The 15,599-nt window shown below is 37.3% G+C and overlaps 1 protein-coding gene across 1 annotated transcript in view; it reads right to left on the reverse strand.

Moving 5' to 3' along the window:
• The window catches only part of SHOC1 (shortage in chiasmata 1), a 91,113-nt gene that overhangs the window by 44,744 nt on the left and 30,770 nt on the right, over positions 1-15,599 (reverse strand). Inside the window, exons 12-15 of the mRNA XM_040239337.1 lie at positions 9,787-10,203; positions 6,916-7,044; positions 5,750-5,926; positions 4,230-4,334 (exon numbers count right to left, since the gene is read on the reverse strand). Of these exons, the coding sequence (XP_040095271.1) occupies positions 4,230-4,334; positions 5,750-5,926; positions 6,916-7,044; positions 9,787-10,203 (828 nt within the window). The remainder of the gene's footprint in view (positions 1-4,229; positions 4,335-5,749; positions 5,927-6,915; positions 7,045-9,786; positions 10,204-15,599) is intronic.

Raw genomic sequence — 15,599 nt, forward strand, 5'->3', positions numbered from 1 at the left:
ATTCTCTGTACTGCTAGTAGATGTAACCGAAAGAAAAACTTAGTCCAGTTGTTTCCCTGTTCCAGTGGTTCCCTATCATTTACAGAATAGTGACTGAAGTCTTTTTTGTAGCTGAAAAGGCTTTTCATGATTTAGCTCTTTCTTATTTCTAGTGGCTTAGCTCTCAAGGCTTTCCACCTTGTACTCTTCAATTTAGCCACATGGAACCGTTTGTCACACACTCACTGAATCATTTTTCTGGGCTCTTACTTCTGCCAACAATACCTTTTCATACTTTATTTACTTGACAAACTCTTACTCATTTAAAGAAAATGTTCCCCTTGAAAGCATAACAGTCACCACCATCCTTTATGCTGTTACTATGTATCTCTATTACAGTACCCATTACACAATACCAAATTTATTTCTGGGTTAAAGCCCAGAAGTGAAACTTTAAACCTTTAACCTTCAAACTCATTACCTTGCTAGCTTGGGAGAGACACACAAACTGGAAGTTGAGGGAAAATACAGAATCTGGGTCCAGGATAGGCAGCCAGACCATATGGACCTTTCTTCTGCTGCCACTATTCACAGAAGAAAGGAGGTCAACCTAATTTGCTCTTTAATTTTGAGAGGTTTAGAGGAGTGAGAAAGCTTTCCACTAAAAATACCCAAGGCAGCAAGGTTATTCATCATGGCTTGGTAGCTGGGGTTTAAGAAGTTACATTTTTCCAACAAAGATTTGACTTTTATGAGTATTCCTCAAGGTAGCCAAATAGTAATGCAAAAGTTTGATTTAGCAAATGCATTTCTTTGAGTAACAAAAAAAATTCAAGAGTATATAGCTCTCAATGGTCTCATATAATCTTAGGGCAAAATGTAGAGTACTGAAAGGTGAATATACTTTAATCAACCCTCTATAAATATTATTTCTCTAATTCAAGATTTTGCTAAGTATTGAGCAGGTTCCAAAATCACTGCTGATGGTGATTGCAGCCATGAAATTAAAAGACGCTTGCTCCTTGGAAGGAAAGTTATGACCAACCTAGAAAACATGTTAAAAAGCAGAGAAATTACTTTGTCAACAAAGGTCCATCTAATCAAGGCTGTGGTTTTTCCAGTAGTCATGTATGGATGTGAGAGTTGGACCATAAAGAAAGCTGAGCACTGAAGAATTGACACTTTTGAACTGTGGCATTGGAGAAGACTCTTGAGAGTCCCTTGGACAAGGAGATCCAACCAGTCCATCCTAAAGGAGATCAGTCCTGGGTGTTCATTGGAAGGACTGATGTTGAAGCTGAAAGTCCAATACTTTGGCCACCTGATGTGAAGAGCTGACTCATTTGAAAAGACCCTGATGCTGGGAAAGACTGAGAGCAGGAAGAGAAGGGGATGACAGAGGATGAGATGGTTGGATGGCATCACTGACTCAATGGATATGGGTTTGGGTAAACTCTGGGAGTTGGTGATGGACAGGGAGGCCTGGCATGCTGCAGTTCATGGAGTCGCAGAGTCGGACACGACTGAGCGACTGAACTGAACTGAGCAGGAGTGTGCTCTCCCTGTGTGCTTGTGTGCTAAGTCGCTTCAGTTGTGTCTGACTCTTTGCTACCCTATGGACTGTAGCCCACCAGGCTCCTCTGTCCATGGGGATTCTCCAAGCAAGATTACTGGAATGGGTTGCCATGCCTTTCTCTGTATGCTCCCTGGGAGCCTAGATATTCTAGATTCTGATATTCTGTCTTACTATTTCGCTTCAATAGTTAGCCTAGTTGTTGGTAGGACTGACAATCTTTTATGGAAGCTGAAAAGTATAACGAAGACAGGAGACTAAACAGAAGGGCATGTGACCCTATACCATTATATTAGTTTCAGGTCCTGTTAGCTAGGGCTATCGTTGTCTGATAATAGAGACAAGACAACTTGACCCAGCATCAGCATTCAAATGCTTTATCTGGAAAAGAAAGGGAGAGTGTCATGTTGGGCTTTCTAAAGGTTGTTGTTGTTCAGTCACTAAGTTACATCCGACTTTGCAACTCCAAGGACTGCAGTATGCCAGGCTCCTCTGTCCTCCACTATCTTCCAAAGTTTGCTCAAATTCATGTCCATTGATTTAGTGATGCTATCTAACCATCTCATCCTCTCCCTTCTCCTCCTGCCCTCAATCTTTCCTAGCATTAGGGTCTTTTCTAATGAGTCAGCTCTTTGCATCAGTTGGCTAAAGTATTGGAGCTTCAGCTTCAGTACCAGTCCTTCCAATGAACATTCAAGGTTGATTTTCTTTAGGATTGACTGGTTTGATCTCCTTGCAGTCCAAGGAACTCTTAAGAGTCTTCTCCAGCTCCGCAATTCAAAAACATCGATTCTTCAGCACTCAACCTTCTTTATGGACCAACTCTCACATCCGTACATGACTACTGGAAAAACCATAGCTTTGACTCTGCAGACTTTTGTTGGCAAAGTGATGTCTCTGTTTTTCAATATGCTGTCTAGGTTTGTCATAGCTTTCTTTCCAAGGAGCAAGCACTTTTTAATTTCATGGCTGTAGTCACCATGTGCAGTGATTTTGGAACCCAAGAAAGTAAAATCTGTCACTGCTGTCCACTTTTTCCCCTTTTATTTCCTATGAAGTGATGGGACCAGTTGTCATGCTCTTAGTTTTTTTAATGTTGAATTTCAAGCCAGCTTTTTCAATCTCCTCTTTTACCCTCATCAAGAGGTTCTTTAGTTCCTGCTCACTTTCTGCCATTAGAATGGTATCATCTTCATATCTGATGTTGTGGATATTTCTCCCAGCAATCTTGACTCAAGCTTGTGATTCATCCAGCCTAGCAATTTGCATGATGTACTCTGCATAAAAGTTAAATAATCAGGGTGACAATACACAGCCTTGTCGTACTCTTTTCCTAGTTTTGAGCCAGTCAGTTGTTCCATATAAGGCTCTGTCTTTTTAAAAATTAATTAATTTCAATTAGACGCTAATTACGTTACAGTATTGTAGTGTTTCTTCTATACATTGACATGAATCAGCCATAGGTGTACATGTGTTCCCCATCCTGAACCCCTCTCCCACCTCTCTCCCCATCCCATCCCTCAGGGTCATCCCAGTTCACCAGCCCTGAGCACCCTGTTTCTTGACTCGTATACAGGTTTCTCAGGAGACAAGTAAGATGGTTTGGTACTGTGGTGGATTCATGTCAATCTATGCCAAAACCAATACAGAATTGTAAAGTAAAAATTAAAAATAAATAAATAAATTAAAAAATAAAAAAAAAAAAAGAATTTTCCACAGTTTGTTGTACTAATATAATATTTGGCCAAGTATTATAACTCCCAGTATTGTAGAGGGAGTACAATTATAACTTGCTGCTGCCCAATACTTAACAAAATCTTTGTTTAGAGAATACTATTTGTCTGGGTCATATATAAGAGAAAATGTTTGGGTTACAGATAAGAGAAAAATTATTTTCACGTTATATATAATGGTTTTTTGGAGGAGTACAGAGGGCTATACTGCAGGGCATGTACATGTGGGATTTTAGCTCCCCCATCCAGGTGTTGAAACTGTGCCTCCTTGCAGCTGAAGCACAGAGTCTCAACCATTGGACCACCAATGGATTCTAGAAACTTAAGTTATAAAACATAATCCAATAAATATATCATTACTAAACAAGTCCAAACAGCTTGCAGTAAGGGGTCTAGAGAGCAGTAATGTAGTTAGATAGATACTTTAAGGATTTTAACAGTTTAGAAAAAATTTCCAAAATCTTTAAAAATTTCAATACATTCAAAATAGGTTGATTTTTAATACTGAAGTGATTCATATCCTAATTTACATGCACAAGTGAAAATAACTGCAAAAGATCTTAGTATTAATAATTTAGCTATATTTCATCTAGCAAAGAGTCAAAGTCACAAACATTCAACGAGGACCTAAAATGAATATGGCAAAGTATCATCTTACATTAAATGTGATAATAATTACATAATCAAATCTATTAAAAGTCTATAATTCAGGCCTAGAATAGAGAATCCTAAACCTATTTTTCTAGGTGATGGTAGTTGTTATAAGAAAATTTCTTTTAAAGAACATAAAGAGAATTAAATATATAATCCATTATATTTTGTCAAGATGTATATAATGTTTACTGCAGAATCAAGAAGCTACATAATTTCTTACAAAGCATCTTTTTCAGAAAAGTAAACATTTAATAAGAAGAAAAGAGGAAATAAAAAATTTTCACACCAACCCAATGCTGTGTCCAAGTTACAGGTTAAAAGGACATCTCTAATTGTTACCAAAAGGTGTAAGAGAGCAGCATACTTGAATGTAATTTCTCTTTCATCATTTTTACCTAGGTAAGCAAAAACATATTTAAAAACAGGATATACATTAGAATTCTAGGCTATATATCAGAATGCTTAAAAATAATAAATGCTATTTATTATTGTGTGCTTATTAGGTGCCAAGCTGTATATAATCTGTTTATTTTATTGAACTTATAACAATAACCCTATTAGACAAGTTCATTATGATTTCCATTTTATGGATGAGAAAACAGTCTTAACATATTAAGTAGCTGCCCAAGGTCAATCTGTGAAAAAATGATGGAGCTGGTATTCCAACCCAGACAGCTAATCTTAGAGCTCATACTCTTGTTGCTCCCAAAGAATGTTCAGTTATTTCTATTCCTGGTGGGCAAATGGTCAATGATTCCCAGTTGTGAAACAAGAAGAAAATTAAACTACTCATAACTTGCCAACTGGTTTGTTTAGATAAAGGTTGGGGCTTCCCTGGTGGCTTAGAGGGTAAAGCGTCTGCCTGCAATGCAGGAGACCCAGGCTCGATCCTTGGGTCAGGAAGATCCCCTGGAGAAGGAAATGGCAACCCACTCCAGTACTCTTGCCTGGAAAATCCCATGGACGGAGGAGCCTCGTAGGCTACAGTCCATGGGGTCACAAAGAGTCAGACACGATTGAGCAACGACACATTTAGATAAAGGTGGGGGATCATAACACAAAGCAATACCTTGACCTGGAGGTAGACATCTGAGAATATTTGTCTTAAGATATGATTCCAACAAGACAGGTACTCATAGGGACAGGTGAATTATCTAATGAATATGTTCCATGTAGTTCCAGACCTTATTGATTGGATAGATTGGATTTTGGATAGACTGCATGCAAAAGCGAGGCCAAGAAGACAGGATTCTAGGCACAAGTTAATCAGAGAAACTCTGCTTTTCTCTGTTTTATATAACGGGATGCCATGAAATATTCATTGAACAAAGAGTTCTGCTGAAAAGTTTGAAAACTACTGATCTAATCAATGCAGATCAAAGCAAATAAACAGTGATCACTGAGAATCAGGAACAACAGGAGAACAGTTATGGGTAATATATCCTAGATACGGGTTTCCCCCACCATCTGAAAACAAAGCATTCCTATGAAAACTTCCATAAGCTGAAATGGAGTAAATAAGCACCTTTTTTCATAAAAATGAACATCCTCTTTGATTTCTTTCAGTTAGTGAAAACATACTTATGCAGGTCTTTCATAAAATCAAAGTGGCATAGTGCAAACATGAAAAGCAAGGAATACTTGTATTTTTTACCTTTTTATCCTTGCTTAGCTGATCTTCCAGCATTGGATTGTGGGTGCCATATGCTGGATTATAGTTATGCCTCCATCTGTGACTAATTTCTGCATTTTCTAATAATCCATAAATTCATATTCTTTTAAATAGTGTGTGACTTTTATTTGCACTCACCTTGATGAATAGCATCACTTATTATTTTTTCTTGTTCTTTCAAGAGGAACCTTGTTTGGTCAAAAATGACAATGGCAAATTTCCAGTTAGCAGCAGGAAGAGTACAGAAGCACACAAGTTTTTCTAAGATAGGAGAAGCTGCTGCTTCCAGGAGACAATATGCTTGGCACTGGCTATCTGCAAAAATAAAAACACTAAAGGTAGTGTTTTTGTAAGGATGATATGTTCTTTTTGACAAACCAGTTATGCATGGTACTTCTTGGAAACCTGAACTCCATCCAAATTCCCATGAGTTAAAAATCATGAGATTGTATAACAGCTTATTTTAGGATATTTATTCTAAATAAACTAGCAACAACAAAACAAAACACCTCTGTAGAATAAGCATAATGTTATGGCTATCTTGTTTATTTGAATTAATTTGGCAGGACAAGTATGAGGAGCCATATAAAGAGAATCACATACTATTTTTTCTTTTCCCTCCACTATTAGTTTATAACCTTAAGCTGAACACATTTATAACAGTGACAAATTATTTTTAGTTTTCACTAGATCGATATTTAAAGGTTTGTATTATCATATAAAGGTCATAAATGAACTTTAACTAAAAGATGAAATGATACTAAAGAACTAGCATCTATTTCCTTATTGATTTTCACAATGAGCATAATGTTCTTAAGCAGGCTGTTCTTTGGGAGTCAGTGTAAAGAACAGTTTTCTTTACAGCAGAACAAATCATTTTAATCAGTATAGGAATCAGTAAAACCACCCTGATGGTGGGTAAGAGAACAGAGAAAGCAACCATTAATGGTTTACTTTTCCAGACTGGGCAGAAGAGCCAGAGTTTGAGGAGCTGCAATTTGCTCTTCTCTAATGAATGCAGGAAATCAGCAAGTTAAGTGAAGGAAGAAATAATACTTAGTGGACCAGAGTAGGGCAAGTCAGGGAGGGCAGAGGCAGTAAATAAAGCATTCTGAGTTTGGAAATAACTTGAAAGTAAGACTTGAATGAAGAAATATCTGAAACAAGTGAAGAAAATTACATGGAAAATAAGGTATATTCTAGATACCTAAATTTTAGAAACACATTACCATCTTGAAACATTTTAATATATGAGCTTTCAAATTTACTTAATTTGAAGGCATTTAAAAAAGCATAATATATACCTGATGCTGGAATTTCGATGACATTATCTGCTCTCCTTTCCTGATTTGTTTTCTCTAGGGTTTTATTATCACAAACAATAGGGCTTTCTTCTTGAAGAGCCAAAGAAAGTTCTTCTTTGTTTTGAAGTTCTATGAAAACATTATTTGCATTGTTCAGGGTAACTTAATGTTGATTAAAATGCTTTCTTTTAATACGATTGTAACTGTTAAAGTTCTTTGAAATGCATCAGTATTAAACTGAACAACTATCCTGGTCAATGGACTTAACATGGCACTGGGTAGAAAGCTGAATGGTAATAAAGGAAAGAACTTTGGCATCAAATCAGTGTTTCAATCCCAATTCTGATGAAGCCTCAGTTTTCTCATGTGTAAAATATGGATTAATATATCTACTACGAATATTGTTATAAGGTGTTATAAACACCAAGGACAGTTCCTGACATCTAAGAGGCACATTCCATTCTACTTCATTTCTCTGTGACTGTCCACATACCACTCCTCTGCTACTAATCCTCTCCTAGGCCCCAAACCTGTCTTCACCCTTTCTTAATAAGATTACTTCTTACTTTGTTGTTGTTGTTCAGTTGCTAAGTCAATGTTCAACTCATTTCATACTACTTACCTTTTAGCTCTCAGGCATTTTCTATAACAGGCCTTTTGTAACCGCACTCTACTTCCAGGTCAGCAAAGTGCCTCTCCTTTTTGTTTCCTCAGCACTCGGCATACTCTCCTGCCACTGACAACGTTGTACTGAAATTATCTGCAAGTCTGGTACACTCTATTATACTGGAAGCTTCTCAAGGTCAGTGACAGTATCATATTTTTCTCTAAAAAGTGATTTAGTGCCTGACACACAATGTTCAATAACTGTACTTTTCTTCTATGCGCTTTAAATACACAGTAGAAAAAAAAAATAGAGTAAAATATCCTAAACTAGATTGTTATTATTTGCAAGTATAAATAATGTAAGTAACTTGATTATTAATAATGATTAAATAATCATTATTAGAGTTTTTGAGGGGGCCTGATAAATTCTAAGATTCTTCCCTGCCCTGGTAAAATAAGAAATAAAAATACATACCAAAACATTACCTCTGTTATTAAAACTAAGTTGGAGAAAGAAGCTTGGGCTGAGAGTCAGGTGAGCTTGATAAATAAATACCTGAATTCGGCATACTACCTTCCCTGCCCCAGATTATACTGGATGGGCCAGGGTTCTGCATGGCTGGGGACCTGCTTGGAAAAGATGCATGACATAGAGAAGCAGACAAGAAGGCCTGCTACTTGTGGGGCAGCTCATTCCTGTAGGCTTATGCCAACTTACTCTTTTTCAAATTTACAACACACATAATTCATTCCAGGTCCTCTGAGGAGAACACATTAAAGGACAAAGAGGCCAGGAACATAAAACTAACTGAGGAAACATCAAGAGTGCAGAAGCATTCCCACCTAACATGAGTATTCTTTTACATGTTTAATTAATGGCTAACTTTTTAATAAGAAAACATTCTCTTTATCTTTTTCTCCTTTCTTATTGCTTCCTCTCTCTGTTGCCAACATTTCTTATTACAAGATATCATCACAAGTATGACAACCAGAAAAGGATGTCAGTGCTAATTTTGGATTGAGTTCTTTTTTCTTTGCCTCAAATTTGAATAGAAACTGAAAACATTCATGAACCTGAAAACAACAAATCTTATAAAAATTCCTATTTATGATTCATAAGATAATTCTTTCTATTTTGCTCATTCTTTCAATGTATAGAAATTATGCTCCGGATTATGGTGCAAACTGATTAGAAAGATCTGTTACATATAGAGTTGTCTCCTAGCAAGGGAGGTTATAGGTGGTCAAATTATTACATAAAAAGAAACTTTAGGGTGAATATATATCAACATAAAGGGTCATAAAATTCTGGGATTTTAAATACTTTCCTGCAATTTCATTGAATTTTTCATTGTGTAAATTCACTGACTGACAAAGTACTGTAACTTTAAATAGATCTATAAAAGGCTTTCATATCATGCTGCACACAAGGAACAAGCATTCTTTTCTGCTTTTCTGTCTTGAATCCCAAGCAGTTCTCTAATCATGGGGAATCTTAGCCCAATCCAGCATAGTCTGGGGCTGGGTAGCTAAACACAATTCCGGTGTTTAGTTAGTAAGCTCACTGGACCCTCAGACTAATTTTTGGTATATATTTTACTTCTGCTTTATTCAGGGGCAAGACCTTGAGTACATTAATAGTACATAGGACAGTTATACCTATGTATACTCTAACTCTCATAAATAGTTCTGTACTTATTTCACTTGGGCAACCTATGTCAAACATATTCTAGAGTATTAGAATTCTAGGATAATTTTTTTACCAGGAGTGAAATGATATGACACATACTACTTGGATGTTTATAAGCAATTAATGTAAAACAGTTACAAGTCAAACAGAAACTCCTTGGTAAAGTTAAAAGGAATAATAAGCAATCAAATGGATGAAAGATTCTTAAGTACATATTAAAATATAAGTTAAAACACTGATGTAGAACTGTGAGCTAAAAGAGAAAAAAGAATGGCAGAAAGAACAGCAAAAGTTAGGAATACTATGAATCTGTATGACTAAGTTGTAGAAAGTGTTTTTATAAATAGTGGCTTTTCTTACAAGTTCAAATGTGCTTTTAAATTTTTTGGAAAACACATATGTACATTTATACCTGTTTATCTCATACCCATCTCTTTATACAATGTGTCATGAATCAATGATATTTTATTTGAAGAATAACATGTTTTACCTGAAGAACTTTATTTCTATAATAAATTATCTGTTTAGTCCTTGAAACTATCATACCTACACCAAATTATTACTAAGTTACCCACCATCTTTTCCATCATTGTCTGTGACTTCAGTCTTTGAGGTACAAGTCGGATACTTATTTCGCAGCATAATAAAGTCGCTCAAAAGGTCCAAATTATTCTCCCATTTTTTACCATGTTTAAAAGATGCTTTTTCAATTTTTGAAGAGGAAGATGACTCAGTAGATGGTACTGTGCTGTCAAGTTCCAAGTGATCTTTATTTCCTTTATTTTGGATTATTCCATAACCTAGTTCTAGGTCATTCTTTGGTTTTTCTTCTTTTCTTGGTCTTTCAACAGAGACATATTCATCAGAAAGATGCAAATCTGATACTTCTTTAGTTGGAGATGGAGTCTTTTGTGGAGGTGATAAATGATCATTGGTAGATTGCTCATTAATAAGTATATGAGGAGAGGAACAATCTTCATGTTCTAACCGTGCTGAAAATGGAAAATAAAAATATCCAATGATTTTCATGCCCAAATGGGTGTTCTACTAGGGTATTAAGATAACTTTTAGTTCTAGGTTTTTATTAATATAATGTGATCCTTAGGAGGACTTTGTTTACTGCTTTTAAAATCAGTGTTTTCATGAGGTATGCCTGTATTGCTATGAACTTTTCCCTTAGTACTGCTTTTACAGTGTCCCACAGGTTTCCAGAAAATTGCAGAGGAAGGTAAACTTCCAAACTCATTCTGTGAGGCCACTATCACCTTAATACCAAAACCTGACAAAGATGCCACAAAAAAGAAAACTACAGGCCAATATCACTGATGAACATAGATGCAAAAATCCTTAACAAAATTCTAGCAATCAGAATCCAACAACACATTAAAAAGATCATACACCATGACCAAGTGGGCTTTATCCCAAGGATGCAAGGATTCTTCAATATCTGCAAATCAATCAATGTAATACACCACATTAACAAATTGAAAAATAAAGCCATATGATTATCTCAATAGATGCAGAGAAAGCCTTTGACAAAATTCAACATCCATTTATGATAAAAACTCTCCAGAAAGCAGGAATAGAAGGAACATACCTCAACATAATAAAAGCTATATATGACAAACCCACAGCAAACATTATCCTCAATGGTGAAAAACTGAAAGCATTTCTGCTAAAGTCAGGAACAAGACAAGGGTGCCCACTTTCACCACTACTATTCAACATAGTTTTGGAAGTTTTGGCCACAGCAATCACAGCAGGAAAAGAAATAAAAGGAATCCAAATTGGAAAAGAAGAAGTAAAACTCTCACTGTTTGCAGATGACATGATCCTCTACATAGAAAACCCTAAAGACTCCACTAGAAAATTACTAGAGTTAATCAATGAATGTAGTAACGTTGCAGAATATAAAATCAATGCACAGAAATCCCTTGCATTCCTATACACTAATAATGAGAAAATAGAAAGAGAAATTAAGGAAACAATTCCATTCACCATTGCAACGAAAAGAATAAAATACTTAGGAATTTATCTACCTAAAGAAACTAAAGACCTATATATAAAAAACTGTAAAACACTGGTGAAAGAAATCAAAGAGAACACTAATAGATGGAGAAATAAACCATGTTCATAGATTGGAAGAATCAACATAGTGAAAATGAGTATACTACACAAAGCAATCTATAGAGTCAATGCAATCCCTATCAAGCTACCAGCGGTATTTTTCACAGAGCTAGAACAAATAATTGGAGAAGGAAATGGCAACGCACTCCAGTGTTCTTGCCTGGAGAATCCCATGGGTGGGGAAGTCTGGTGGGCTGCCGTCTATGGGGTTGCACAGAGTCGGACACGACTGAAGTGACTTAGCAGCAGCAGCAGCAGAACAAATAACTTCACAATTTGTATGGAAATACAAAAAACCTTGAATAGCCAAAGCAATCTTGAGAAAGAAGAATGGAACTGGAGGAATCAACTTGCCTGACTTCAGGCTCTACTACAGAGCCACAGTCATCAAGACAGTATGGTACTGGCACAAAGACAGAAATATAGATCAATGGAACAAAATAGAAAGCCCAGAGATAAATCCACACACCATGGACACCTTATCTTTGACAAAGGAGGCAAGAATATACAATGGATTAAAGACAATCTCTTTAATAAGTGGTGCTGGGAAAACTGGTCAACCACTTGGAAAAGAATGAAACTAGAACACTTTCTAACACCATACACAAAAATAAACTCAAAATGGACTAAAGATCTAAACATAAGATCAGAAACTATAAAACTCCTAGAGGAGAACATAGGCAAAACACTCTCCGACATAAATCACAGCAGGATGCTCTATGACCCACCTCCCAGAATACTGGAAATAAAAGCAAAAATAAACAAATGGGACCTAATTAAAATTAAAAGCTTCTGCACAACAAAGGAAACTATAGGCAAGGTGAAAAGACAGCCTTCAGAATGGGAGAAAATAATAGCAAATGAAGCAACTGACAAACAACTAATCTCAAAAATATACAAGCAATTCCTAGAGCTCAATTCCAGAAAAATAAACGACCCAATCAAAAAATGGGCCAAAGAACTAAATAGATATTTCTCCAAAGAAGACATACGGATGACTAACAAACACATGAAAAGATGCTCAACATCACTCATTATCAGAGAAATGCAAATCAAAACCACAATGAGGTACCATTTCACGCCAGTCAGAATGGCTGTGATCCAAAAGTCTACAAGCAATAAATGCTGGAGAGGGTGTGGAGAAAAGGGCACCCTCTTACACTGTTGGTGGGAATACAAATTAGTACAGCCACTATGGAGAACAGTGTGGAGATTCCTTAAAAAACTGGAAATAGAACTGCCTTATGACCCAGCAATCCCACTGCTGGGCATACACACCAAGGAAACCAGAAGTGAAAGAGACACGTGTACCCCAATGTTCATTGCAGCACTGTTTATAAAAGGACATGGAAGCAACCTAGATGTCCATCAGCAGATGAATGGATAAGAAAGTGGTGGTACATATACACAATGGAGTATTACTCAGCCATTAAAAAGAATACATTTGAATCAGTTCTAATGAGGTAGATGAAACGGGAGCCAATTATACAGAGTGAAGTAAGCCAGAAAGAAAAACACCAATACAGTATACTAACACATATATATGGAATTTAGAAAGATGGTAACGATAACCCTGTATGCGAGACAGCAAAAGAAACACAGATGTATAGAACAGTCTTTTGGACTCTGTGGGAGAGGGAGAGGGTGGGATGATTTGGGAGAATGGCATTGAAACATGTAAAATATCATACAAGAAACGAATCGCCAGTCTAGGTTTGATGCATGATACAGGATGCTTGGGGCTGGTGCACTGGGATGACCCAGAGGGATGGTACGGGGAGGGAGGTGGGAGGGGGGTTCAGGATTGGGAACATGTGTACACCTGTGGTGAATTCATGTTGATGTATGGCAAAACCAATACAATATTGTAAAGTAATTAGCCTCCAATTAAATAAATTTAAATTTTAATTAAATCAATGTTTTCTCTGAATAAAATAATTTTTTAAAGGATAAAAATTCAGCACCTCTTTTCCTACTACTGGAGCTAAGGTTACTGGGCAAAAAAATAATTCCAGCCTGTTGCCAATAGGCTTACAGCTACTCACAGCCCTAGAGGTAACAGTTATTCTAAGGTAAGAGTCAAAAACTTATGTACCAAGCAAGCCACAGACCAGAAGAAAATACTTGCAATACATACACTTTAAAAAAGATGATATCCAATATATATATAAAGAACTCTTATAACTTAACATTTTAAAAGAACCCCAATTAAAAATTTGACAAGATACTTGATCAATACTTTATATTAAGGTATGCACATGCTTAATATGGACACATTTTGAAAACATGCTAAATGAAGTAAGTCAATCACAAAAGACCACATATTTCATGATTCTATTTCTACAGAACATCCAGAATAGACAAACCTATAAAGACACAGAATGCGAGTGACTGTTAATGGGTACAAGATTCCTTTTAGGGGATGAACCAGAATTTCATTTACAGAGCCCCACTCTGGCTTCCATAGTTGGGGTCATACACCAGGAAGGCGAGTCCCCAGAATAGTTGACATTGAAGGCTTCTAGGGCTTTCTTTCAGGAGAGCTGTAGGAAAGTCTCCACTCTCAAAAGAGGCACACAAAATCTTACTCACCCTGAGACCCAGGGCAGAGGCAATACTTTGAAAGGAGCCTGAGTCAGACCTACCAGCTGATCTTGGACAGATTTCCAAGAAGGCAGGGCAATCGGAGCTCACCCTCGGGACACAGATGTTGGCAGTAGCTGTCTTTTGGACACTTATTCTGCCATGAGGATTCTAGTGCTGATAAGTGCCATTTTGAAATCCTCCCTCTAGCTTATTAGCACTGGGTCAGGCCCCACCCACTAGCCTTTTGGGCATTAGTACTGAGATTCCTCAGGCCCAGGAGCTAGCTGTGTGGGGATACAACACCACCTACCAGCAGGACCCCCAAGCCCCCAGCCACCCTGGGATGTGGTCCTGCCCACCAGAAGGCCAAGGAAACATACCTGCCTACCAGTGGCTGGACAACAGCCCAGGATCTCTTAGGCCTCAACCTGCCCACCAGCAGGCCAGTATCAGCTATGAGACCCCAGGACCTGGTTCCATCTGCCAGTGGGTGGGCACTAGCCTTGGATCATCTGAGCCCTACCACAGCCCATCAGTAGGCTAACATCAGCTCTGGGACGCTTTGGGCTCCTCAACAGCCACCTGAGGGTATAAAACCCACCCACTATTTGGCTAATCCCAGCCTCAAAACCCTACAACTAGCCATGTCAAAAACCAGTTCCACCTACCAGCAGGCTGACACTAGATCCAGGACTCCCAGCTTTGCAGCCAGCCATTCTGGGACCTGGATCCACCCATGGGTAGGTCAACAGTAATCCTGGGGTCCTCAGCTCCACAGCCAGCCACTTTGGGACCCAGCCCCACCCACTAGCGGCCAGTAGCCTCCACACAAGAGCAGGGTTTGGCAACCAACTGGACAAGCGGTCAGCCACACCTATCAGACCACTCACATTAGTCAATCTGCCACAACAGAAGTGCCTATACAGCCCACACAGGGCTGTGCATAGTGCATATAGCTCTAGTGACCAGAGGGCGTGCACTACTGGGACATATACGACTGCTCCAAAAGACCACTTTTCCAAAACTAGGAAACATAACCAAACTACCCACACATAGAAGTAAAAACTGTGAATTAGGCAAAATGAAGAGACAGAAGGATATATTCCCAATAAAGGAACAAGATAAAACCCCAGAAAGAACTAAATGAAGATAAGCAATCTACTCAATAAAGAGTTCAAGGTAATGATCATAAATATGCTCAAGGAATTTGGTAGAACATAGACATAAAGTTCCTAAATAAAATACTAGAAAAAGTTCCTGAATAAAATCTTTTAAAAAATCCACAGAAATAAAATTCCTAAATAAAATATTTAAATTGTATCAAGCTTAAAAATGCCTAATGACTAAACCTTTTCGTATCAAAGATGATTTCTATTGTTGAAAAGAGATTACTAGACATTACTGAACATTTAAAACTCAGCTGTCAGGTCAAAAAATAATGGTGCTGGTTTACACCTAGGCTGATGTACACAGAAAATGAGCTAGAAATTATCATGTATAAAAGGAAATAAGGTCTCTTTAACTGAAAATGTCTAGAGATTTAAAGCTTAGACTACAGAATTTTAGAACAAAAGAGACTTAAGGATTAGTTTGTCAAACTTCCTCATTTTTTCAAGGAAGAAAATGGGGCTTAGTGAAGGTCAAAGTTATAAATTCTGGCAGAGTCAGTTATAGT

The sequence above is a fragment of the Oryx dammah genome, unplaced genomic scaffold, assembly GCF_014754425.2.
Source record: "Oryx dammah isolate SB20612 unplaced genomic scaffold, SCBI_Odam_1.1 HiC_scaffold_1, whole genome shotgun sequence".
NCBI classification, from domain to species: domain Eukaryota; kingdom Metazoa; phylum Chordata; class Mammalia; order Artiodactyla; family Bovidae; genus Oryx; species Oryx dammah.